The sequence below is a fragment of the Pogona vitticeps genome, chromosome 7 (assembly GCF_051106095.1).
Source record: "Pogona vitticeps strain Pit_001003342236 chromosome 7, PviZW2.1, whole genome shotgun sequence".
NCBI lineage: Eukaryota > Metazoa > Chordata > Lepidosauria > Squamata > Agamidae > Pogona > Pogona vitticeps.
Genome location: NC_135789.1, coordinates 17854316 through 17879526, shown reverse-complemented (window position 1 = coordinate 17879526; position 25211 = coordinate 17854316). Strand labels below are relative to the sequence as shown.

General features: G+C 48.8%; 2 protein-coding genes and 2 long non-coding RNA genes across 4 annotated transcripts in view; all 4 read left to right on the top strand.

The window, feature by feature from the left end:
• LOC140701798 (uncharacterized) overlaps nucleotides 1-1057 on the top strand; it is a 32872-nt gene extending 31815 nt beyond the window's left edge. The window contains exon 6 of the long non-coding RNA XR_013537933.1: nucleotides 1030-1057. This is a non-coding gene — a long non-coding RNA (uncharacterized LOC140701798). The remainder of the gene's footprint in view (nucleotides 1-1029) is intronic.
• Nucleotides 1056-25211, top strand: part of LOC144583980 (uncharacterized) — a 37106-nt gene continuing 12950 nt past the window's right edge. Inside the window, exons 1-3 of the long non-coding RNA XR_013537934.1 lie at nucleotides 1056-1172; nucleotides 3101-3364; nucleotides 16077-16222. This is a non-coding gene — a long non-coding RNA (uncharacterized LOC144583980). The remainder of the gene's footprint in view (nucleotides 1173-3100; nucleotides 3365-16076; nucleotides 16223-25211) is intronic.
• On the top strand, nucleotides 10339-12401 carry LOC144583979 (uncharacterized). Its single transcript, XM_078378876.1, has one exon. The coding sequence runs from the start codon at nucleotides 10532-10534 to the stop codon at nucleotides 11660-11662; it is 1131 nt and encodes a 376-aa protein (XP_078235002.1). The 5' UTR covers nucleotides 10339-10531; the 3' UTR covers nucleotides 11663-12401.
• LOC110079330 (E3 ubiquitin-protein ligase ZNRF4-like) lies at nucleotides 21653-23942 on the top strand. Its single transcript, XM_020794290.3, has one exon. The coding sequence runs from the start codon at nucleotides 21832-21834 to the stop codon at nucleotides 22753-22755; it is 924 nt and encodes a 307-aa protein (XP_020649949.3). The 5' UTR covers nucleotides 21653-21831; the 3' UTR covers nucleotides 22756-23942.

Sequence of the window (25211 nt, the reverse complement as noted above, 5' to 3'; positions counted from 1 at the left end):
ACTAATAGCCATGTATCGCTAAATCCATTCTGACTGAAGGCAACCCGTGTCAGAGTTTTCCAGGTAAAGAGTCCTCAGAAGGAGTTTCCTCTTCCTTTCTTCTGGGAGGGGATCCCCGGGACGACTGTGCAGTTTGCCCAAGGCCACCCAGGATGGCTCTTCTCTCGGGAGGCCCATTTGGCATTCGAACTCCCCACCGCTGGCTCTGCAGCCAGAGACCTCGACCCCCTGACAGGGCAAGGTAATTTTGTCACTCTGCTGACAAGGACAAAATAAGAGAACTCTTTTCTCTCTTAATCAAAACTGCATTGGTAGGGCTTTAGCACTAATTCTGCAAACAATGACAGCCACCACGTTCTTGCTTTTTGAGGATTAAAGGCATCACAAAGTCCAGCTTGGTCTAAATCCAGCGGTTAGAACCATTGAATCAATAAGATTTACTTAGATGTGAACTTAGGGTTCAAGCGTTCACCACAAAGGATCTACTCTAGTTGGATTTAGGCTGGACAGTAAGATCCTTGAATCCACGGATAATACATGCTAAAAGAAAAACTCTATAAATATGTATTTGCACCATGTATTACCAGAACTGGCCAGTAGAGGGAGGCAGAGACCATGCTATGTAATCTTCAACAACAGTGGCCAGTTCTCATTAATACACTATACAAATGCATATTTCTAGAGTTTTCAAAAATATATTTTTAATATTTTCAGACTACAGATAAGTTAAACCGTGGATACTGATCCTGTGGATATGGGGGTCCTACTGTGTTTTTAAAATAATCATCTGGTAGTTTTGTCGTTGCTCTGTGCATGGAAGGGAACCAGTAGTACTTTTGCTCAGGGAGAGTTTGGGCAAATGGCTGAGACCCTGGTGAGACAAAAAAAAGGGGGGGGAGCGCCCCTTGTTTATCTTGCACCCAGAGGCCAGAAGCCAAGTAAAGTGAAAAACTACTTTGTTGTTGCATTGAGAAAGGCTGAATTACTGGGAAAGTAACTTTAGGAAGTCTTCTTTCTGCCCCTTTACAGGAGAGAAAGAATGTGAAAATAAAAGGAATGTGGAAGAAACCAATCGGGCATTAGTCCTCTCTCCTCCATGAATCTCAAGGGCCAAGATCCTGTCGCGTAGCCGTGCCTGCAAAACATGAGCTGGTTGAAGCTGTTGCAAAAGGGTGCGTTGCGTAACTGGTTGTGCAGTCGGACAGGCTTCCTAGGTATAAACTCTCCCCCTGCCCCAGGAACTTCCTTGAGTGTAACTTTACATGAAGTGCAAAAGGCTTTCAGCCATGGTGTGGCTTTAGCCAGTCGGCCTCTCCCTGCTTGACTTGACCCCGCAGGGCTGTTGTGGAGTCAGAAGCATGAGAGATAGACGGATCCAAAACAGAGGAGAGAAACCTAACAGAGAATAATAATTAGAGCAGATGAATATCTTACTGAGTTTTGCTAAAATCCCAGTGGCAGGGAGTTCCAGAGCCTAAAGGAGCAGCCACCGGGAAGTTCCTCTCTTGAGTTTGGACAAAATAAACTTGTGAAGGTGGTGGGACCAAGAGAAAGGCCTCTCCTGATGATTTTAACACCCAAATCGGCTCATAACAAAGCCCTTCACCATTTGGGACCATGTTACCTGTTGGATTGCCTTTTCCCCGTATCCGCTGCCCGACCCGCCAGATCTCTGTGTTCCCTGTAACCAGCCCCAGTCAACAATCTGGCCACAGCATTTTGGACCCTCTGGAGTTTCCTGACACTTTCCAAAGGCAGCCCCACGTAGAGCGCGTTACAGCAGTCCAGCTGGGAAGTCACTACGGCGTGTGTCACCGTGGCTGGCTCAGACCTCCCCAGGAACGGACGTCACTGGCACACTAGTTTTAATGCTGCAAAGGCACTTCTGGCCTCCAGAGAGACTCAGGGGTGAATCCAGGAGCGTCCCCCGAGTGGCGCGCCTGAGTTTTCGGGGGGGGCAACGTGTGGCACTTTGTCCATATGACTTACCTTGCTTGAGTTACGCCAGCATGCATCACTAATAAGACATTGTCCATACAGTAATTTGTTTATAATGACTTGTGTTGCTACGCCTGTATTAGCCCCACTTCCTACACCCTTCATCGTTACCCCAATGGTTTAGGTCTCTGGCTGTGAAGCCACAGGTTGGGAGTTCGATTCCCCCACTGTGCCTCCTTGGCAGGGGCTGGATAGGGCCCCTACCGGCTCTGCAGTTCTAAGGTTATTATTATGTTATTATCATCATTAAAAGCCATTTCTCTTTCTTACATAAAGGAGGAATCTTGCGGGGTTCCTCCCCCCCCACTTCGCCCAACGCCTGTGCCACACTTAAAAGGCTGCAAACGGCTTTATCCAAACATCCCTTCTGGAGAAATTTCATTTCAAAGGCCGTATCCCTCTCTAATCCGTGAGCAAAGTTCACAAGTCATAAACGGCAACTCTTATTAACTTCCCTGTTGATAGATCAGTAACACGTAAAAACTCACTTATTTAATCTGCAATATGTCTGAACTTTGCATTCCGGCGGGTTCGTCTCCAGCACTTGAAAAGGTTACTTCTTGGAGATAACAAATGCTACACCTTGCGTTCTGGAAGAAGCTGTCCAAAAACCGGGGGGGGGGGGGGGGAAATGTTTCTGAATCCTGTGTCTTCTCAGAATCCAGGCGTATTCACAGAAATCAGATCTTGGGATGGGATTTTGCGCATTCTGGGAGTTTTATTGGGCTCACTCATACACACCTTCCAGACACCTGAGTGGGGCTCACCTGGAGACAAGGCCTAAACAGGAACACTTGGAGGCTTAGCTGGGCCTGGTTCTACCCAGCTAAAAAAGCAAGCAAGCAAGCTCCCAGCTAGCCTTGGGGCAGGAACAGGAAGCTCAGCCTCGCTCGGCCTAGAAGCCTTCCAGTTTAGGCCTTGCTTCCCAGGTGAGCCACATGTAGGTGCCTCGGAATCTGTATGATACGTTAGCTTGAAGTCCCTGAATGAGGAATTATGGGATCTGTAGTCCAAGAAATGCAGAAATCTCATCCCAGTGGAGAATTCCGTTTTGGTTCAGTTTGAGAATTTACCCTAAAGCACATCTTTATTTTGTATTTAGGGTAGAAAGAATTGGATCCTCAGCCCGGTGTTCCCATTGTATCTCTCTGCTAAAAGGAGAACATTAACAGTTCCGGCCGTACTCCAGCCAGCTGGGAAGGGTGGTCCATCCTTCTCCGAGATAATCAACCTGGATGTAATCCTTCACACTGAGCTGCAGCAGGGTCATTCAGAAACGGTTGCACCAGATACGGGGGAGGTCCCATGGAGATGCCCCCCCCCAAAAAAAACCCAGCAATCCGGCTTTGTCCGGGAGCCTCACAAGGTAGGAACTGGTGAAGAGTTAAGGAAGTTTTAAGCTGGGAGTACCCACCAGGGGCTCGTTTCTTGAAGGCTGTCCTTGATGTGCCGCGAGCTAAGTCTAGATCGTCCAAGTAAGGGACAGAAGGGAGGTGGGACAGAAGACAATGGAAAGGCACGCATATGTATGGAGACCAACGGACAAAACTCTTCCTGTTCATGTTACCTATTTAAATCCACCTGTAAACATCACAATACTGTACTCTTGTTTCCTCTGTCACATAGCATCCTTTGCTATCCTGTTTTGAACGTCTTCCAAGCTCGGTGCTTCTCTCAGAAATGATGGGGTCCCCTCCAGGCCTTTGAAAAGTTAACCTTTTGAACTCTTCGTCTGACATGGGCCCTTTTTCCATGTGAATCGTAGGGTGTGCTGGCTGGCTGGCTGGTTCAGTGGTGGTTTAGGTTTCTGGCTATGGAGCCAGAGGTTGGGAGTTCGAATCCCCCACTGAGTGCCTCCTGGGAGAAGTGCCAGCCTGGACGGCCTTGGGCGAAAGTTGCGCCGTCCCGGGGAGGCAGGTTCTGTTCAAGCAGGGCAGCTGTCACACCCTTGAACCCACGTCTTCTTTGCCCTTCCTCCATTTTGTCTCTCACACAATCCCTACCTTAACCAGCAAGGCACCGGGTGTCAAAAGTCCTGACGGAATGAATGGCTGGGTAGCTCAGGGGTCATAGGTCTCTGGCAGCTGAGCGAGAGGTTTGGAGTTCAATTCCCCCCACAGGAGCCAGACTTGATGATCCTTAGGGTCCCTTCCAGTTCTGCCATTCTGAGAGGATGATCATTATATACAGCAGGACTCCTTTATCTGAGGGATCAGGATCCACTGTCTGAAAAAAACATATGAAAAGAAAAAAAAACCCAAATATAGGTTTCTAACGATGAACTTACCACAACTGGCCACTAGAGGGAGGTGGAGACCATGCTATGTACTAATAGCATTTGCTCTTTTAATCGTGTTGGCTATAATCTTCATTTTTCAACATCCTCAGGGGGGCTTCGAACCTGATCCCCTATGGATACGGGGATCCTCCTGTCTTATTCTAATTACAGCTTGTGCTGGATTTTTTTAAAATTTCAAAATGCAGGAAGCCCTGACCGTTATGGCCAAATGGTAAAAGTTGGGGGGGGGGGAGCAGTGTGAAAAAAATCCGAGAGAACCCCCCACCCACCCCCCAAAAAAACCCAGTTTATTTCAGCTCTTCGGCTGAAGATGGAGACTGGAGTGGGGAGATGGGGTTTTACACAAAAACCTCAAGAAGGGAAACCTTCCAAACACAACCCGACTTGGATGCCATACTGAGCTGGTGGGGTGCCAGCTCATTATGTGGAATGGCGTGGAGTGCAGCCAAGCAGGGCATGGCTGGCATTTTGAACAGAAGTTCCCCGTGCTGAAACATTTTGTTCCACCCGTGCTGGCTGTTCTTCTGTCCGTTTCCCTGAGCTTCTGAGGGGTGGCATCTGTTTTTCTTCAGCTTTTCTGGGTTTTTTCCTGTCTCCCCCCCCCCCTTTTGGGGGGGGTTGCTTTCTGCCATATTTGCGAGGGGGTGTTCCTTGGGCACCGGGGGGGGGGAGATGCCCTTTCTCACTGGGGTGTCTGGGTTGCGAGATCTAATTAATTCCTAATTAGCATCTGCAAACAGCAACTTACCAGGGTCAAGCAGAAGTGGGGGGGGTGCTTGAAAATAACAAGTGATCAGGGAGACAGAAGGGGAGGGACAGAAAAATGGCAAGAAGTGTCGTGTCTCTCCCCCCCCCCCCAGCATCTGGCCTCCTGCTATTTACTCAGTCGGATCAGCACCCAGAGTCAGATTCCCGAGCACCAGAATTATTTCATTTCCTGGGGGTGAGAGCAGAGAAGAGGAAAGCTTTTCCTCTCCTCGGGAGTCATGCAGGGTTGCGCAGCCGGGCCTCCATCCCACGGTCTCCATGGTGAAACTTCCGTCGCGTTGCTTCTCTGAGCCCACGCACCATTTTCTCGACGGGTCTTGGAAACCTAGAGGATTAAAAAAATAACAATTTTGGGATCACAATTCCCATCCTCCCCCTCTGGGCCTTCCGGAGGGGTCATCAAGAACGTGGCAGGGTTCCTCATCCCTGTGTTGGATTCTGGATTCCACAGACTCACAAACACACACACGGTGGTGGAATAGGTGCCCCTTCCAGTTTGGTTGGACTACGGTTCCCATCCCTGTTGGTGCGGCCTCTTGGGAGTTGTAGTTTAGCATCTCCTGGAAGGGCTCCTCTTCCAGACCCCTGCACGGGCAAGCGAAGTTCTGTTGTGAGGAACATCTCCATCTTTATTTCCTTCATTTTCACAGGGAAAGAATCATTTTTTAAAAAATCCCTTTCCTCCGCTGGAGAAGAATACAAGCAGGCTTGTTATTTTTTAACGGTGCATTTTTCACCATCTGGGACTTTTTCCACAGGAAAATTCATGGAAATGTATTCTGTACAAACAAAAAACAAACGTTGTGCATTTTGTCCCAAAAAGCCTGGTCGGCATTTTGTGCAAAAATGCTTTTAAAAATCCCCCCCAAAAAAACAAAGTCCAACCACTAATGCTCCTTCTGATGGAAAAAAAAACTTTGTCTTTTCATTCAGTCTTTCCTCAGAGGGCTCAGGGGAATTGGAAACCAAGCCCTATAAGGAGGAAAGATGGAAAGAACCGGGCCTGTTTAGCCTTTAGGAGAGAAGATGGAAGGGAGATAATATGATGGTTGTGGTTTAGTCGTTTAGTCGTGTCTGACTCTTCGTGACCCCATGGACCAGAGCCTGCCAGGCCCTTCTGTCTTCCACTGCCTCCTGGAGATTCATGCTGGTCGCTTCAGTGACACTGTCCAGCCATCTTGTCCTCTGTCGTCCTCTTCTCTTCCTGCCTTCACACTTTCCCAGCATCAGGGTCTTTTCCAGGGAGCCTCCTCTTCTCAGGAGATGGCCAGAATATTGGAGCCTCAGCTTCAGGATCTGTCCTTCCAGTGAGCACTCAGGGTTGATTTCCTTCATAACGGATAGGTTTGTTCTCCTTGGAGTCCAGGGGACTCTCAAGAGCCTCCTCCAGCACCACAATTCCAAAGCATCAATTCTTCGGCGGTCTGCTTTCTTTATGGTCCAGCTCTCACTTCCATACAACACTACAGGAAAAACCATACCTTTGACTATTCGGACTTTTGTTGGCAAGGTGATGTCTCTGCTTTTTAAGATGCTGTCAAGGTTTGTCATTGCTTTCCTCCCAAGAAGCAGGCGTCTTTTCATTTCGTGTCTGCTGTCTCCATCTGCAGTGATCATGGAGCCCAAGAAAGTAAAATCTGTCACTGCCTCCATATCTTCCCCTTCTATTTGCCAGGAGGTGATGGGACCCATGGCCATGATCTTAGCTTTTTTGATGTTGAGCTTCAGTCCATTTTTTGCATTCTCCTATTTCACCCTCATTAAGAGGCTCTTTAATTACTTTCTGCCATCAGAGTGGTATCATTCATATATCAGAGGTTGTTGTTTCTTCCGGCAATCTTAATTCCGGCTTGGGATTCCTCCAGTCCTGCCTTTCACATGATGTATTCTGCATATAAGTTAAATAAGCTGGGGGACAATATACAGCCTTGTCGTACTCCTTTCCTAATTTTGAACCAATCAGTTTTTCCATATCCAGTTCTAACTTTTGCTTCCTGTCCCACATATAGATTTCTCAGGGGATAGATAAGGCGGTCAGGCACGCCCATGTCTTTAAGGACTTGCCATAGTTTGTTGTGGTCCACACAGTCAAAGCCCTTTACGTAGTCAATGAAACAGAAGTACAGTAGATGTTTTTATGGAAATCTCTGGCTTTCTCCATAATTCAGCGCAAGTTAGCAACTTGGTCTCGAGTGCCTCTGCCTCTTCGGAATCCAGCTTGTACCTCTGGGAGTTCTCGGTCCACATACTGCTGAAGCCTACCTTGGAGGATTTTGAGCATAACCTTGCTAGTGTGTGAAATGAGTGCAACTGTACAGTAGTTGGAGCATTCTTTGGCACTGCCCTTCTTTGGGAAGGCTTCCCGCTCAGAAAGAAAGCTCCCAGCTAGCATTGGGGCAGGAAGTGGAAGCTGAGCAGGGGGGGTTGGACTCGATGGCCTCCGAGGCCCCGTTTGACTCAATTCTTCTCTATGACTCTATGAATTAAAACGGGAGAGAAATGTAATAAAATAGTTGGGTCTTTGATACATACAGGAGTTATGGACAACAGCAAATACAGAGGAAAAATGGGTTGCCTTAAAACATGTTCTGTGCCTTAACAGTGTCGGGGTTTTTTTGGAGAATCGGCAACCGAGGGAGAATTTCTGCTTATTTTCTCCCCCCTCCCGGTGCCACTTGGAAAGCATGCCATTCTCAAAATAGGGCAGGGTTTGGCCCACGCTTCTGCCAAGTTTGATTTCCCTCACAGGCCAGTGGCTCTGCCTTCTTATCCTATCCACGCACATGGCCGTTCTGGATTCATCTCCGCTCTGCCTTTGGCTTCCCAGTTCCCCCCCCCCCCCCCGAGGGTTAGCAAGCCCGGCTTCAGAGTCCGGGAAGAAACAGAGGAGGTCCGAGGCTCTGCCAGGAAACGCAGCCGCCTGCCGGAGATTTGGAAAGTTCAGGCGCATATTCTGTGTCTGGATGAGACCAGAAGCGGTGAGGTGATGGTTGACAAGAGATCCAGCAATGTGATTTTTTGGTACAGATGTGAAAAACCTCCATCTGCTTTTAGCTGCCTTTCCTCCCCACCCTGAAGTGGCATCTGGTTTTGAGATTTTTCCCACTCTTGAAATTTGGACATACGTTTTTCAAGATAATCGATTCTTTAAAATGTGCATTAGCTGCACGGATCTGCATCTTGTGCTTTCTTGTCTGCAATACACATTGGGGGGGGGCATTTCTGTCTTATTACTTTTTTAATTTTCCTTCATGGAAGAGAGTGTTCCCCCCCCCTCTAAATTGTTGACGTTCTGTGCCATTTTGATCATTTTATCTTTATAAGTCAGCGCACGGGAGCCAGGAGAAGCTGCCGTAAGAAACTAGCGTTCACGTTACAAGTGGAATACCAGCCGTGTGCATTCCCAAACTGTTACCGGAGAAAAAGATTTCCAGCTTGCTTTCTGCTGACAGTAAATCTCTTATTTGAGCCAGGGTAATTCACATGGAGAGGCATCCATCATTTCAGGATGTGTGAGCCGTGTCTAGTTGCTTATTGTGGGTTCTTCTTTCTGGGGCATTGGAAGCTGTGAGCGCTCGCTTACCTTACGTAGATCAGCTCCTGCAAGCAACGGAGACTGCACAAGGGCAGAGGCCCAACAGATTTCGCAGCCCGAGGCAGAGGAACCCTCCCCACCGCATTCAAGAGCTGATCGTCTTGACTTGCCCGTACATAGGAATGGCCAGAAGCGATACCTGCACGATGCGGCAGGCAGCCATGTGCTGAGAAGTCAGAAGGCTGCCTTTTTCCTCTTCCCTCCTCATGCCTTTTTCCTTTTCATGTTGTGTCCCTTTTCTCCATTGAACCCTCGAAGCAGGAAAAAACACACCTCAAATAAGTAAATAAGAGAACCGTACGATCTTGAGCAGTCTGTGAAAAGAGAAAGAGGCAAGCCTGTCATGAAGATCTGATGAGGGGTATTTTCTCAGGGTTTGGTTTGACTGAGTAGACTTAAGCAATGTTTTCCAGGCGTCTCTTTTCCTGGAAAACTTGGCCAAACTCCTCAGCCAGTCAGTCTAGCAGCAGATCACCTTTGCAGCCACGAGGACTAGAAACTTAACTTCAGTTCCATGGCCGGGCCCCTGTTCTACGATTTTTCTACCCTATCCATGAATTCTGGGCAACCTATTCTGATGGATCGAAAGAAGAACCTGGACACATGTCAAAATATCTGCCGACTTTCTTTCCCACTTTGGTGATGGAAAAAGCTTACATATAATTTTGGAATGGGGGTTGAAGATTCCCTGGGGCTGTGAAAGGGTTGCCTTAAAACAGCTTAAATGCTCCCAACTAGGCAAGGGTGTTGTTTCCTGGTTAGGCTTCCGGTGTTAGGACATGCCATGAGATGGGTGCTTCTCTCATGCGTCTAAAAATCCCACCCTCCTGTCAAATGTGTAATTTGGGACAAGACAATGGCAGGCATTGGCCGTTTAAGTAGCACAGAAGGAAAGTCCAGCAGAATTAGCTTTCAGCATGGTGGTGTTGGGGAAAACACAACTTTCTCAGCTGGCTTTGATCTCCGGAAAGATTTGCTGGGAACCAAAGAAAAATGGTGGATTTTGAAAGTCTACATTCTCCAAGGAGAGTTCCAGAAACTTGGCAGATGGGTTGATCCATCTTTTTTTAAATTTATTGTTGTTGTTGTTGTTGTTGTTGTTGTTGTTGTTGTTGTTGTTTTGCAAAGACCAGACAAACAGTAATCTTGCAAAAGAAGCTTTGAGGTGTCCCGACAAATCAAGACTATAATGCAAAGTTCAAATGGACCGTGACTACAACCCAGCATAGCTTTATTAAACGCAAGAGGTGCCATGTAAACATCTGGGTCTCCTGGATCGGGACACTTGCAGAGCCTTCCAGAGGTCCACCGAAGGGCCGGGTGGAATCAGCGAAGACAGGAGCCGGAAGGGGCCTCAAAGGCCGTGGGGGCCGACCTCCTGCTCAAAGCTGGGATCCAAGTCAGGAGGAGAATTCCTCTTGAAGCCCTCCAGCGTCGTGGGTCCCATTGTTGTGCTGCTCTAACAGTTAAGGAAGTTTTTTCCTGATATTCAGCCGAAATCTGGCTTCCTGTAACTTGAACCCATTATTACATGCCCTGCACTCTTGGATGATGGAGGACAGATCCTGCCCCTCCTCTGTAGGGCCACTTTTCAATTCTTTGAAAAGCACTCTCCTCTCTCCCCTCTGTCTTCTTTTCTCAAGGCCAAGCATGGCCAGTTCTTTCCGTCTTTCCTCCTCCCAGGGCTTGATTTTCCAGTCCCCTGATCATCCTTGTTGCCCTCCTCTGAACGATGCACACGCAGGTCACTTCAACATCCTAGGTTAACAATCTTCACAAAAGCCTCGTAAGGTCAGCCACTCTCATCCTTCTTCAGAATTCCCTTTGGTCTGAATTTTTTTTTTTTTAGGAAACCCGCTGAATCTGGTAAGATGCACTTAGTCCTGGTTTTGGCAGCCTGTAAAAACACCCAATCGGTCTGCCGGTCAGCCCATCCGCAGCTTATTCCTGCGGCCCCTAAAGCTAACCCTTCCACCCCTAGGTACAGTGACATGCTTGAGGGGAAACGCTGGATGGGAAAAACACCCTTGGTCTGCAGTGTTGGAGGAGCCGAGTTTGCTGGTCCCTGGAGGTTCTGGGTGAAGTCACAAAGACTTCAGAGCAAAGCTCTCCTCACCAACTTGGGAGGAAAACTCTCCGTGGAGATCAGCCCTACTCTGAGCCCAAGGGCTCCGTTTGTTTCCGCCCCACCCAACGCTTATGAGTGTGGGCCACTTCCCTGGGGTCCAGCTGGTTTCACGGAGAGGCTCAGAGCTCTCAAGCGGACGTCCCGCCTGCCTGGAAAGCTCTCGACCCGACGTTGGCCCAGGGCCCCATCCTTGACCTGTGCCAGAATGGGCGGCCCTCTTCCCTCTTTTCTCCCCCTGTTTATGGTGACCTCCTTCCTCCACGCCTCCACCGACGAGGCCTTCCTCCGGGTGGTGTTCAACCACCACAGCCTCAGCCAAGATTTCGAAGCCCTGCCGTCTCATTTCAGGCCAGTCCGCCCCAGCGAGGCCTTCCTGGGTTACGTTGTGGAAGCCAAGCCGGCCAACGCCTGCCACCCCATCGAGGCTGCACCTCGGTCCAACGGTTCCTCGGCCACCTTTGCGGCCCTCATCCGGAGGTACGACTGCTCTTTTGCCACCAAAGTCTCGCACGCCCAGAGAGCAGGGTTTCAGGCCGCCATCGTACACAACGTCCGGTCGCAAACTCTGGTGAGCATGGTGAGCCAGGAGGAGGGGCCCAGCCCACCGGTAGACATCCCTTCCGTCTTCATCGGCGAGTCGTCTTCCACTCAGTTGAGGAGAATCTTCCATTATGACCCAACGGCCTACATCATTCTCATCCCCTCGCTCTCCCGCTGGGACACCGGCTGCACCGAACCCGGACGAGAACGTCCACCCCAGGGCACCCCCCGCTTCCGCGCCCGCTGCCCCGGCTTCACCGGAGCCCACATCCTCCTGGTCGGCCTCACCCTCGCGATCTGGATGGTGGCGTTTTACTTGGTGCGTTGCTTGTAATGATTCGATCCATCGGGAATCCTCTCCCCGCAGTGAAAGGCCATCGTTTCCATGGATTGTTAGGCCACAGACTCAAAAAAAAAATTAAAAAATTAATGTCTTCCTGACTGTTAACGAAAACTCCAGAATGTTTGCTTCATCGTTTTGTGTGTCTGAGTCAGGTGTGAGAAACCCATTGTTTCCCATTTTTAAGACCAACCCTCCAGGGGGAACATCGGTGAGGGTTAAAGCGTGTGACGGGGTCCAGTCTTTCTCCTTTTCCATCCCTTGGTTCTTCCTTCTTTCTCTCTGCTTTCTCTCTCTTCCTCAGTTTCCTTCCCCCCGCAAGGATGGAAAACATGTGGCCAGCGGGGCAGGTGCCATGTTGGCACGTGTTCCTTCCTTCCTTCCTTCCCCACCCCCCTTGCCTAGCCAGCTACCAAGGGAAGGATGATGGCTCTCACCCAGGCACCCGAGTTAATCCCTCACAGAGAGCTCGTGAGATCAACATCTCTGCATCATCTTCCATTTTAATGGCCATGGTTCAATCCTGCTGCTCTCAGCTTCCTCCATTTTGTCCTGTTGCTCTGCCGGGCTGCAGGGAAAACAGGTTGGAGGCTGAAGAGAGCTGAGATCTGCCGGTTTACGTCAGGTACCTAGAAGTCGTCCTATGACCTATACCATCGCAGGCGAATCATCAGTTCCTCTAAGCTTGGAGTTCCCTACACAGGCTGGCAGCAGGCATCCTGTCTGAGGATCCGTCCCCAAGTTCCAGTCCAGACCACATGCCTAGTCTAATTTCGCTCACCTCCTATAAAGAAGACGGGTCTTTTCCCACAGCCCTCTGCTCCTCCTCCCCCCGCCTCAAATCCACAAAGTGACCCTTCACTTAGGCTTCTTCTGTTTCCCAGGCGATGCCGCCCCCCACGTGCATGACCCAACTCCCAAGGTCTCTCTGAACACAAGCAGAGGTTTAAAGACCTGGGGTGAAAGGAGACCCACCCCAGGACCTCAGAGGGGAGGTGGAAGGTCACAAGTCTATTGGCACATGGTCTGATCGTGTGACACCAAGTTCCCAGCTCAGAAAGAAAGCTCCCAGCTGACACTAGGGCAGGAAGTGGAAGTTTGGGCCTAGCTTGGCCTAGCTAGGCCTCAAAGCCTTAAGGACTAGGCCTTGTCGCCCAGGTGAGCCAAAGTCAGGTGTCTAAAATGTCATAGAGAACTCTCAGACTGGGGGGGATCATGGGATTTGTGGTCCAGAAAATCAGAAGTTCCCATCCTGTACGAGGAACAGTGGTGAGCATTGGATTTAGTTTGGATCGAGAGATTATACGACCGCCACCATCAAACATTTGAATGGGCATGGGTTGCACGGTGGATGGTGCTTGTTTTCTGGACCTCAGGAAGGTAGAATCTAAAGTAATGGGTTCAAATTCAAAAAAGATTTTGAGTAAACTTTAAAAAGAAGTGCTCCACTGCAGAGCCCGAGGCTGGGAGTTCGAATCCCATCGGGGCCTCCTGGACACAGGTTGGACTGGATGACCTTTAGGGACCCCTTCCAGCTCTTCCATTCTAAGATGATTATTCCCACTGGAGAGGATTGATGACATCGTTACCTTGAAGTGATCAGAACAACGAACCCCATGGGTGGAGCTGACCGGACCCAGGTCAGTGGTCAAAATGGTCTACACAAGATACCATCTGGAGCTCAGCAGTGGAGCGAAGGGTTGGGAGTTTGATTCCCCCACTGATCCTCCTTGACAGGGGCTGGACTGGATGATCCCTAGGGGCCTCTTCCAGCTCTACAGTTCAATGAGGATGATGATGGTGGTCCAAACCTCATATCTCCTCAGTGGTGAGGGAAGTTGGGTCTCTGGCTGTGGAGCCAGAGGTTGGGAGTTCGATTCCCCCATTGGGCGTCCTTGAATGGACTGGATGATTTCCAGCTCTGCTGTTCTAAGATGATGGTGATGACGATGTCTTAGCTGTATATGTCTACAGCTAAAAGGGGCTGCACCTAATGACCCTTGGGGTACCTTCCACCTCGAGAATACTGGATTATAAATGTAACGAGGAGGTGCTTGCTAACATCATGAGAGCAGAGAGAAAATCATCTTTTGAGTTGAAATTCCAGTTTTCCGACCTTTTCCCCCACCTCTCGCCCTTATCCAAAAACCAGATCTTTGGGTCATCGATCTAGGTAGCTTTTGGATTATTGATCTAAGCAGCTTTCAAATGAAGTTCTTTCCATCCTATCATGGCTGTTTTGAGGCAGAATTAATCTCTCCCTCCACCCCCCAGCTTTCCTTTCCTTATTAAATGATTTTGTTTTAACTCGCACCGAGCCTGGCGTCCGATGACTTCCATGCAATGGGATCGATGCTGCTCAGAACTGATAGAAAAATTAAGCAGGTTTAATAAACTTCACGCATGGCTTCAGTACGATCGCCGGCGAACATCGAAGAACGGAAAGAACCCTATCGACGTCCTCTGCCTTAGAATAGCGCTGATAAGTCACCCCGGTGCAAGGTCCCGATCGTTAAAAAGGAGGATGAGAAGCCAAAGGGAAGGGAGAAAGTGTTTCTCAGCCCAGAGATGACTGTGGTGGTGAAAACAGATGTAATCTCTAAAATCATCCTCCTCTTAGAACTGCAGGGCTGGAAGGGACCCCTTAGATCATCTAGTCCAGCCCCTGTCAGGGGGGCTCCGTGTGCGAATCGAACTCCCAGCCTCTGAGCTATTTATTGATCATCATCCTCTCAGAACTGCAGACTTGGAAGGGACTCCATAGATCATCTTGTCCAGCCCGTCAAAGAGACCCCGTGGGGGATTCGAACTCGCAACCACCGGCCCCACCGCCAGAGACCTCCACCCTTGAGCTGTCGGGATGGCCGCCTCCTGCCTCTGTGACTCTCTTGGTTTCTTGGGGGTGCTGACAGACAGGAAAGGAATCCGTGATCCTGTCAACCTCTTTCCGTCGGGGCATGGAAACCACCAAACAGGGAAGATCCAGAAGCATCCACTGGAAAACGAAGGGTTCCCCCCCCTTCGGGGCCGTTGGAAGCGAATTCAAGAGGGTTCCCCTCTTGCTCACTTGGCTTCCCTCTCTGCATCCCACCGTCAAGGCACTTCCTTTCTCCCAACCGGCCGTAGCCCAGTGGATAAGCATCTCCTGCATTGGGGAGCCCCCTTGGCTGGGGGGAGCTTTGAAAATGGGGTAGAACCGTACCCCAAGAGGGGAAGAAGCAGAACGATGACAGAGGCGGCAGCAAAGGCCAAGCAGGTCACTGGCCTCCGCGGGTCTGGAACGAGGGCAAAAAATCCCAATGACCGAGCATCCTAGCCCAGAGCCGTTTGGACGATTCCTCCGTCCACCGCCCAGCGTATGAAAAACTTTTGGTTTCTTAAGTTCTTTATTCTTACCCGGTGGGCGTTGGAACAGGCTTACAACGGCCCACGCCAATCGCACATCTGTTCTGTCCCCATCTGGCTTGCTTTTCTCCCCCCCCCTTTTTTTAAAGTTTACAGTATTTTCGATGCTGTGGAGGAAACAGCAGATGACCTTTGGGTTTTGGCTACCGACGGTCCGTCTGGTTTGACCTTCTTGTCGCCGAAAGGCCAAACAGATGCCTTCAAGAAAGGCTACACATGGGACGAAACTGGCCCTCCTGCTCTTGGTCCTCTTGTTTAGCCACTTAAGCTAGACTGCTTCTGTGGGTGGAGGTTTTGCCACACCCCCTCTGCTGACTAGAAAACAGGGTGAAGGGAGATTCCTGTGACCTTGCCCAGCTTTCATGTGCTTGTTTTATCAAATGTGGGCCTCCAAGTCATTTTGGTGGCCAGCAATTGAAGATTTGGGCCCAGATGTTTCTAAAATATTAGCTATTTCTCTGTGGATTTAAGGCCAGCTCTCTCTATTTTAAGGATGGCTCTTTGGGTCTTAGGTCATTCCTCAGCAAGGATGGGCAAAGGGCAGCCTGCCAGTTGTTGTGGGACTACAGTTCCCATCATTACTGGCTATGCTGGCTGTGGCCGATGGAGGTTGCAGTCCAACCGAATCAAGAAGTCTGCATTTTGCCCACACCAATCATTAGAATCATATCTGATGCATTTTGTTTTACGTTCTTTGCATACATTAAAGTTTTGGATCTAAGCTAGAACTTGGAAATAACTAGTTGCAAGTAACATAATTACCTCTAATTAGATACTTTTGGGGTAATGATCAATGTAGGACTCCCATGCACAAAATTGCTTCTTATGTCTTAAGTGTAGTTGTTGACATCTAGTTACATGGATTTAACAGTTATTTTTCTAGGTCATTTTAAGACATTCTGACTTTTTAAAGGTTTTATGTCATTCTCTTGTCAATCCTCAATGGGAAGGGAAGTACAGTATTCCTTGGTTATGACTTTGTACTTTCATAAATGTTTCCAAGGTGCAGTATCAGAACTGGCCACTAAAGGGAACCAGAGAGCCTATTCTGCCCATTGAGAAAGAAAATGCAAGATACTAATAATCTGCAACTCAACAGATGATAGGTGGCTTCAGAACAACAGAAATAGAATCCTGGCTTTAAAAATAGTGAGTAACTCAAATTTCTTTTAAAATGTAACTTCTGAGTTGGTTTTTTTTTTTTGTCTGCTTCCTCTTTCTCACTCCTTTGTACTTTTGCTCCTCCCCCCCCTTTTCTTTCCTGGGAAACATAGTGAATTATGCATGAACACATACCCCAAATAAGTATTTCTGAAAAAAATTATGATTATCATTTGTACACCGTTATTCTGTCTAACGAGACATCTGCTCCCCCCACACCCCGTGCAAAAGAACTCCAAAGAAGGCCATGGGTGGCTTCCAGGCTTTTTTCTCCGAAGCTTTCTCGGAGTTGGTTGCATTCTGTTCAGGTGCTATTTCCCCCACCCTACCCTGAATAAGGAAAAAAAAATCACTGGCGTTCCACCACTCTCCTGCCACCAGAAGCCTGCCTTACACCCTCTCCCCCCTCCTACTGCAAATTACATCCCCCCCACCTCTGCAGATGCAGACCTGCCGCTAAGCCGCCGAGGTCTGTTCCCCGGGGTAATCTACAAAAGTACACATTGTTATTCTCCGGGACGCGAGAACAATCAGCACGGGTTTGCAGTAATGCTGCGAGATGGATTGAAGCTCCTTAAAAAGTGAACGGTTGCTTTTCCTTCCCGGAGAACTGTTTGGAAAGGGAAGGGGAGAGGGGGAACATAAAGGAGGGGGGAACATAAAGGAGGGGGGAACATAAAGGAGGGGTCTGCCCCCCCCCCAATCCATTCCAAAAGTCAGCGGGAGGGTGAGGACAAGGAGGAGTGAGCAGCACTCCTAATGGGTTGCATCCGTGGTGGCTGCAGACTCTACATTTTGAGGAGAGCCCTGTGAATCCATTCTGGGTTTTCCATCTGTTGTGTGCAGGAGGGGTCTAAGCAGTTGGAGCTGGTCTCTGAAGTGGATCTAGCTTCTTGGAAAGTTCTGAGCAAAATCCAGAGTGGATTCACAGCCGCTGCAACCGGCTTCGCCGACTACCCCTCGGCTGACGCCAGCTCTGGCAGTTCACAAGACCAGCAGAATTGGGTGTAAGAAGTGTGCTCTGAGTTCTGTGGGGAGTGAGGAAACCAACATGCCGACACCCCCAAGGCTCTCCTCCTGCATTGGGGATTGTGGTTGTGTATGAGGGCACCGATGCTCCTACAGTATATAACCGTAAGCCTATAAGAAGAGGTAGACTTTTCTGAATCCGAAATTTAAACAGCGTCTTTGCAATAAGTTTTCGTTTTCCCCCTGCTGCCGCCGATAAACGGGCCGATAAATCAGGCACCGAGAGCCTGATGCGTATTAAAAACAAAAGATATTGCCCTTATGCGTCTTGCTTATATAAACCGAGGCAAGGTTTTAGTCTCACTCTTGCACTGGAGATGACTTCGTTTCAGAGGGGAAGAGCTCTGGATGGGTCCTGTTTCGCTTGGATTTCAAATCAGAGCAGAATTTCTTTTGATTCACTTCTAGTGACCGACAGAGCTCAGAGACAGAGTGGGGCATTTTTGTGCAAAATTCTGTGCAAGTAACACAAAACCACCCTCTCACAGGTCTGAGGAACGGTATTGTGAACACCTGCCATATCTTCTCCTTGATCGATGAGATGAGCCAGATTTCGCCTTCCGATCCTCAAATAATTCCCGGGGCTTCGGAAACCGTAAATGAGGGTCAGAGACCTGAGGATAAAAACTGAGATTTAGATTACAGTACGTCGTACGAAAGCCTTTTTTTAAAGCCCCCCCCCCCGTAAGCACGGAAAGCGATTAGGGAGGGACACGAGAGACAAATTAGAGAAGGGGGTCTAACCGGAGTCTTACGGTTTACGGTCGGAGGTGATTTGGTATGTTTAGAAGCTATTATCAAAATCATGTAAGCTCCTGGGTGATTTAGAAGAAACAAGATTATTGTGTGTGTACTTTTTAATAACATGGCAAAAGGAGGGGAGGCATGGCTTTGATCCCAAGAGTGGGAGAAGAGGCCAAACCGAGTGGAGCGAGATGAGAATGCAAAGGGTGGAAATTCTGCACTCAATTGCCGACCGAGTCAGCCTGATTCAGATCTGAGCAAATCAGGACAGCTGAATTTTGCTCTGGAACAAATTGAACCAAATTTACTGACCGGGTAAGATCTGGAGCACAAAGCAAATCTGACAGGGCCAGGAAAAAAAAGAAGAAGCTCCTGTCTCATCGCTCAGGAGCCAGATGTAACCCTGGGCCACATGCACACACATGACACACAGCCTGAAAATGTGTAGGTTGGCTCCTCTCTTAAAGGTCTGCCCTTCTCTGTGCTTGCTGTGTGTTGCTCTGAAAACAAAAGGACAATTTTGGTTTTCCAGCGGAAGTTGAGGAGGGGTGAACGATCCGAATTTCCAGATCGGTTCAGATCAGGGCACAGATCAGGCACGGATCCAGTTTGAACCAGGGTCTGTTCTGAAGTCCCAGATTGGGTTCTGAACTGGACCAGTGAGGGTGGCTCTTTCCCTCATGTCCTCTGCCTTGCTCTTGCCTTCTCTTCCTCCTCCAAAATCCAGGGGTTAAGAAGATAGGAGATTTGGAAAAGCTTGAAGGCTGTAGCCATCGGCTGGATGGATCTGCTTCATAGAAAGCAACTAAACAATGACTTATGGGGGCTCAACCAATATGTGGGTTTGGTGGTGAATGATCTCAGCGTTCCCGTTGTTAGTGTTTGAAGTACCAGATGGTGTTGTGAAAGACTGTCATCTCTGATCGATCACGAAGAAAGTGGCCCTCGGTCATAATCTGTTCCGGATTTCATCTGAACTTTACAGGTGCTGTCCGTTAGCTCCTGGATCCCAACCTCTAAATTCAGAGCCTTAAATAGCTCCCGTGAAATTAGGACTAAAAATCTGGAGTGGCATTCTCAAGCCCACACTGGGTCTTTCCTTTACATGCCTGTTTTATTCTCCACTCTGATCAGAATGATGATATTTTGAATGAATGAATGAATGAATGAATGAATGAATGAATGAATGAATGAATGAATGAATGAATGAATGAATGAATGAATGAATGAATGAATGAATGAGGAGTGAAAGCTTAACTAGATGTCAAAATAAAGGTCTGAAAATCCATGGCACAACCCATGCTTCCCCATCCCTGTAGGCTTGACATCTTGGCGAATGCCTTTAAAGTTGAGGCTAAAATCAATCCACAAACACCCCACAGCTCTGGAGTTAATAGAGCTAGAATGAAATTTAACATGGATAAGTGCCGCGTTCTACAACTATGGGGGATGCATAGTTACAAAATGGGGGATATTTGGCTCAATAATACTGCAAGTGAGAAGGATCTTGGAATTGTTGTAGGTCAAAAGCTGAATATGAGCCCACAGGGTGATGTAGCTGCAAAAAAAAGGCCAATGCTATTTTAGGCTGCATTAACAGAATTATTTTGAATTGTGGTGCTGGAGGAGACTCTTGAGAGTCCCCTGGACTGCAAGGAGAACAAACCTCTCCATTCTGAAGGAAATCAACCCTGAGGGCTCACTGGAAGGACAGATCCTGAAGCTGAGGCTCCAATACTTTGGCCATCTCATGAGAAGAGAGAAGACTCCTTGGAAAAGACCCTGATGTTGGGAAAGTGTGAGGGCAAGAGGAGAAGGGCATGACGGAGGACAAGACGGTTGGACAGTGTCATTGAAGCTACCAACATGACTTTGACCCAACTCCGGGAGGCAGTGGAAAACAAGAGGGCCTGGCATGCTCTGGTCCATGGGGTCACAAAGAGTCGGACAGAACTGAATGACTAAACAACAACAACAACAGAAGTATAATCTTCAAATCCCATGAGGGACTAGTTCCCCTCTATTTGGCACTGGTTAGGCTTCATCTTGAGTCCTGTGTCCAATTCTGGACGGGAACCTTCAAGAAGGATGGCAACACACTGGAGCAAGTTCAAAGGAAGGCAATGAGGAGGATCAGAGGACTGGAAACCAAACCCTAGGAAGAAAGATGGAAAGAACAAGGCTTGTTTGGCCTTGAGAAGAGAAGAAAGAAGGAAGACAGGAGAGCAAACTTTTCAAAAGCTTGAAAGGCTGTCTTACAGAGGAGGGGCAGGATCTATTCTCCATCACTCCATAATGTAAGGCATGTAATAGTATGCTCAAGTGACAGGAAGCCAGATTTCGTCTTGAGTATCAGGAAAAAACATCTTAACTGTTAGAGCTGTACGACAACGGGACCCATGACCTTATGGGAAGGTGGGGAGCCCTCCAACACTAGGCTTTCCAGAGAAAATGGGACCACCCTCTGTCAGATCTGCTTTGAGTTGGCTTCCTGCCTTGAGCAAGGGGTTGGACTGGATGGCCTCGGTGGACCCCTTCCAGCTCCATGATTCTGTGATTCTTTTATTCTATGATTTATCCCTTCCGCTCTCCTGCAGGTGTCGGATCCCTGAAAGGCACCGAATTTTAAGATCCCTGCATTGCAGATTTTGCCTTGATTGTCCTTTGCTTGAAGGAGGTCCTAAGGTTGGAGAAACGGAGAAGCCGAAGGTGAAAACCACATGAGCGGGCAAGGGGTGAAAAGCTGAGGCAGGCTGGGTTGTTTTTTTTTCTCCCCACCCCTTCTGTAAAATTTGGATCAAGTGGAAAAGCGGGACCTTCCCTCCATCACTGCTCTGCTCTTGCCCAGGCGGCTGCATCTCCTCAGTGGCTTGTTGACATTTGAATAAATCAAAATCCAAACGAGCTGGAGGAATGCAAGGGGAATCGAGGTGAGGCGAGGCAGGAGAAGAGCGCTGGGGGACCCGTGAGGTGCTGGGGAGGGGGGGGAACTTTCTGAAACCATTGCAGGCAACGCCCCAGGCCAAGCAGAGCAAGGTCCTGAGGACTCCTTTGCTCATGAGGAGAAGCAAGCGATGCTGAACTCAGTGCAGGGAACCTGGCATGCAGGACTTGGATCGTCATGGAAGTGGACCTCAAGACCTCCTTACAGCTCCGGGTCCCCAGAGCTGCCTCCTCACCCGGATCTCTCGGGGCACTCCCGAAATGACAGGAGACAATCTACAAATCCCAAGGGCCCTTCCTGGCGACTGAAGGGGGTGTGTGTGTCTTCAACTGGAGTGATGTGGAGTGTGCGCAGCAAGGCTTTGGATCCGAGTCTGAATCTTTAGCACCAAGTCCCGAGTCCCTATTAAAAACAAGTTTTTTTTCTCCCCCAGAAAAAAGGGAGAGGCAGGTGGGTTGTGAGTTGCGATTCAAATCCGAGTCATTGGAAAAAAATTAAAACTGAGTCATGTTCGAATCAAATCGCTGGTGCGACTCCAGCCTGGCTTGACAGCGAGTCCCAACTCCAGTTCCCATCCCTGGTAGAGAGTCCCCCCCCCCTCTCTGCCCCCCCTCCCCATCCCACCCAAGCGCTGATGTCATAAGGCCCTAGGTGGGTTCAAAATGACCAGCATGATCAGATTGGAGGCCCCAGAAGGTAGGAGCCTGGGAGAGACCGAACTCATCTTCTGTGATTGGAGCGGGTGAAGTGGCCTCCGAGAAAATCCGCCCCGTGGCCGAGAGAACGGCAGATCTTTCTTGGCGTTTTCCTCCTCTCTTCAAGATGCCCAGGTGAGGCTCAAGACGTTCTACCAAGCTCTCCTGGTGTTCCCCCCTTGCTGATGACCATGCGGCTCGGTCCCTTCTCTCCTCCTTCCATGGTGGCCTTCTCCTTGCTTTTAGAAACCATCTCCGCCACACCGTTTGTCCACCTGGTCTACACCGACAACTCCACCTGCCTTGACTTCAAAGCCGTCCCGGCCTGTTTCGGGCCCCCGCTCTCTCACACGAGCATCATGGGCAACTTGGTGGAGGCAGTGCCCGGAAACGCCTGCCAGCCGGTGGAAGCCCCGCCAGCCTCCAACCAGACTCCGTCGGGGTTCATTCTCCTCATCCGCCGGTATGACTGCCCCTTCGGCACCAAGGTCCTCCACGCCCAGCGTGCTGGCTACCAGGCCGCCCTCATCCACAACCTCTACTCGGATCGGCTGGTGAGCATGGACGTGGAGAGGCCGGAGACGAGAGAGCAAATCCGGATCCCTTCTCTTTTTATTGGCGGGTCTGCCTCCAAGCTCCTGAGGAGACACCTCCGTTCGGGGAAGACCATCCAAGTCAGCACCGTGATCCCTCGGGATTACGAGAATCCATGCTGGGATCCCTCGGAGTACGCCGTCCTGGATTACTCCACTCGTCACCATGACCTCCGTTTCTGGCCTGGATACTGTACGCAAAGGATGATCATCAGATTCCTGGAGGAGTTTGGATTTCTCATCCTCCTCGGCCTGGTTCTCTCCTCCTTCATCTTGGCCGGCTGGGTGAAATGGCGCCACCGACGCCACAGCGCCCGAACGAGGACCTTCCAGAGGGGAGACCCATATGACCTGTGCGTGATCTGCATGGCCGACTTTGAAGAGGGCGATCGGCTGAAGATCCTCTGGTGTGGCCACACCTACCATCACACCTGCATCGACACCTGGCTTCTCATCCAGCCCAAAACTGGCAAGACCTGCCCCATCTGCAAACAGGAGGTCCGTGTGGCCACCTAAGGGTGTGTGTGCAAAGGGCAGGGTCCGGAAGCCTCATCATCATCATCAGGAGGAGGAGGAGGAGCAAGAGGACGGAGGAACCCCATCGGGCGAAAAGCAGAAAGAACAAGTTTCTCCCACACACCAGTCCGTGGTCCTTCTTCTTGCTGTTTTTTTTTTTTTAGGGGGTGGGGCAGGGGGAGATTTGATATATAATTGGTTGGAATAGGTACTGATTCAGATTTATTTCCCTTTTCTTGCCCGGTTTTACCCCTTTTTCTGGCTTTTTCATGGAAATAATAACAACAACAATAATAAAGCCGTTTCTTTGGGAGTGCTGATATGGAAAAGGGTCGAGCACCTTGCCGGTGAGGAAGGGAAGGTGGTCTGCTGTTGTCGCCAAGATCGTGGTTTGTTCTGAGCCATCAAAGCCAGTTCAGAGTTGCAAGGACCCTAATATGGGATTTTTGTTGTTGTCGTTGGGGACGTAGGCGAGATGTTCGCCTACGTCCCCAACAACAACCCCTTAAAAAGAGGTTGGGTCTCAGGTATTGGATTTTTGAGATTTGTGGACTACAGAACCCAGATGTCTGTGAGAACTCCCCCGCCCACCCCCCAGCCACGGCTTCTGGGGGCTTTAATCAAGCATTCAAAAGTCCTGGCAAATATTTTCATGTTCTCATGGTTAATGAATTCAGCCAGCTAATTCTTTGTCTCCGGGAGCTGCAGGGGATGATGGGCATGGGGAAGACAACCATGCTCATCATTCCCTGCCGCTCCCACAGCCATGCCCATCTGCTTCTGCCATCTTTCCCACCAATTTTCACAAAAGGAAGGTTCCCCCCTCCCTTTTGTGGAAGGAAGCACAGCGCAAGCAAGCAAAGGGGACAATTGACGGGTCATAAAGACGCGATCAACCCATCTATTGCTACTACTCTGACAAGTCCATGCAGCAACCCTTCTTGCGTTTTCCCACATTACATATAGAAAACGGTGTTTTTGACATATGCGAGATGTTCAAGGAATAATTTCCCATTGCTACATCTCGGTGAGTTTCTATGTCCCAGTAGGGATTTGAACCCAGATCTCCCGTGTCTTAGCTGGACTGTCTGTCTTCTAAACCTCACTGCCTCTGTCACTTCCCCTCCCAAAGCCCTTGGATCAGGGAAAGCGTTATTCTTCTTCTTTAAAAAAAACAAAACCAAAAATGAGAAAGAGACTACATGGAATACTATTTGATTATATCAAAATGCAAACAGCACATGGAAACCTATTAATGCTTTTCCTTTTGCTTTGTGGGGGGAAGAACGGGGTGCACAAACCCACAGAAATACATCAAGATCAGTTAAGAACATGTTTCCCCAAAGCCGTCTTAATTCATTTTATAGCCCTGTCTATTTATCTCCTGTCTCCTTTATTCCAAGTTTCTCTTTAATATATTGTATTACTAATTTCCGGCTTCTCGGCATCACTTTATAGCTTTAAGAATTCCTCAGAAGCATTTGGAGCTTAAGGACTTTGCATCGCTCCCATATTTTCATTATTAAGGCTTCTACCTGGGGAAGGTGAGTGGCAGTGGGAAGACCTAGCGAGGACTCCAGTCATGCGGGTTTCTGCGGGTCTGCTCTGGGTTTTGGTCAGAACTTTGCAGGCGCCCTCTGAAGAGCTAAACTCCTCAGGTAATTCCAGAACCTTGGACAGCTCCATTCAGACCAGATTACTTTATGCTTTGGTCATTCAGCCATTGCTAAATTTACAATTAAAACATAAATATGAACAGAGCCATGTGCACCTGCAGAGGTTTTGTTAATGTAGTGCTAGCAATTGGCAGACAAACAAACTTGTACCTTCACAAAATGCTGGGTTAAAAACAAAACACAAACCAGCTAAAATGTGCCCACAATTTATTATTTTAAAAAGTTCAGTTCAGGTTAAAACTTGGGACGGATCTCCTCCCACCCAGGTTTCCCAGGTTGTGTCTGTTTTTCTCAGAGGTGTCAATTTGGCCACCATCCGAAGGACTAGAGAGGTCCAGAATGGCTAATTTTGTGTTCCTTGAGTGATTTGGAAGATTTGATGCCACCGGTGGTATCTCTGACTCCTTCCGTTTTCATCTTTCATTTATTTATTTATTTTTATTTATTTATTTTATTTCTATCCCGCCTATCTGATCATATTAGACCACTCTAGGCGGCTTACAGTAAAAACAACAATGTAATTTTAAAACTTTACAGCAGAAACTTAAATAAAAAATAATAATAATAAAGAACAGAATAAGAAAAAAGATCGTCAAGGGTTTTCTGTTGGGAAGGCCCGCCTATACATCAATGTTTTTAGTTGTTTCTTAAAAAAAAAAAAAATTTAATCTTTTGCTCCCAGCGTCTCCTTCCTTCTCCCCACTCCGGTGAAGGATTCTACCTGAACACAAACACATTTTGTTAGGGCATCGTGTGCATCAAGGTGTGGGTTGTGTGGGT

What these genes read in the sequence shown, in the direction of transcription:
- LOC144583979 (XM_078378876.1), top strand. Translation starts at nt 10,532, where the DNA reads ATGCACTTAGTCCTGGTTTTGGCAGCCTGTAAAAACACCCAATCGGTC.
- LOC110079330 (XM_020794290.3), top strand. Translation starts at nt 21,832, where the DNA reads ATGACCATGCGGCTCGGTCCCTTCTCTCCTCCTTCCATGGTGGCCTTC.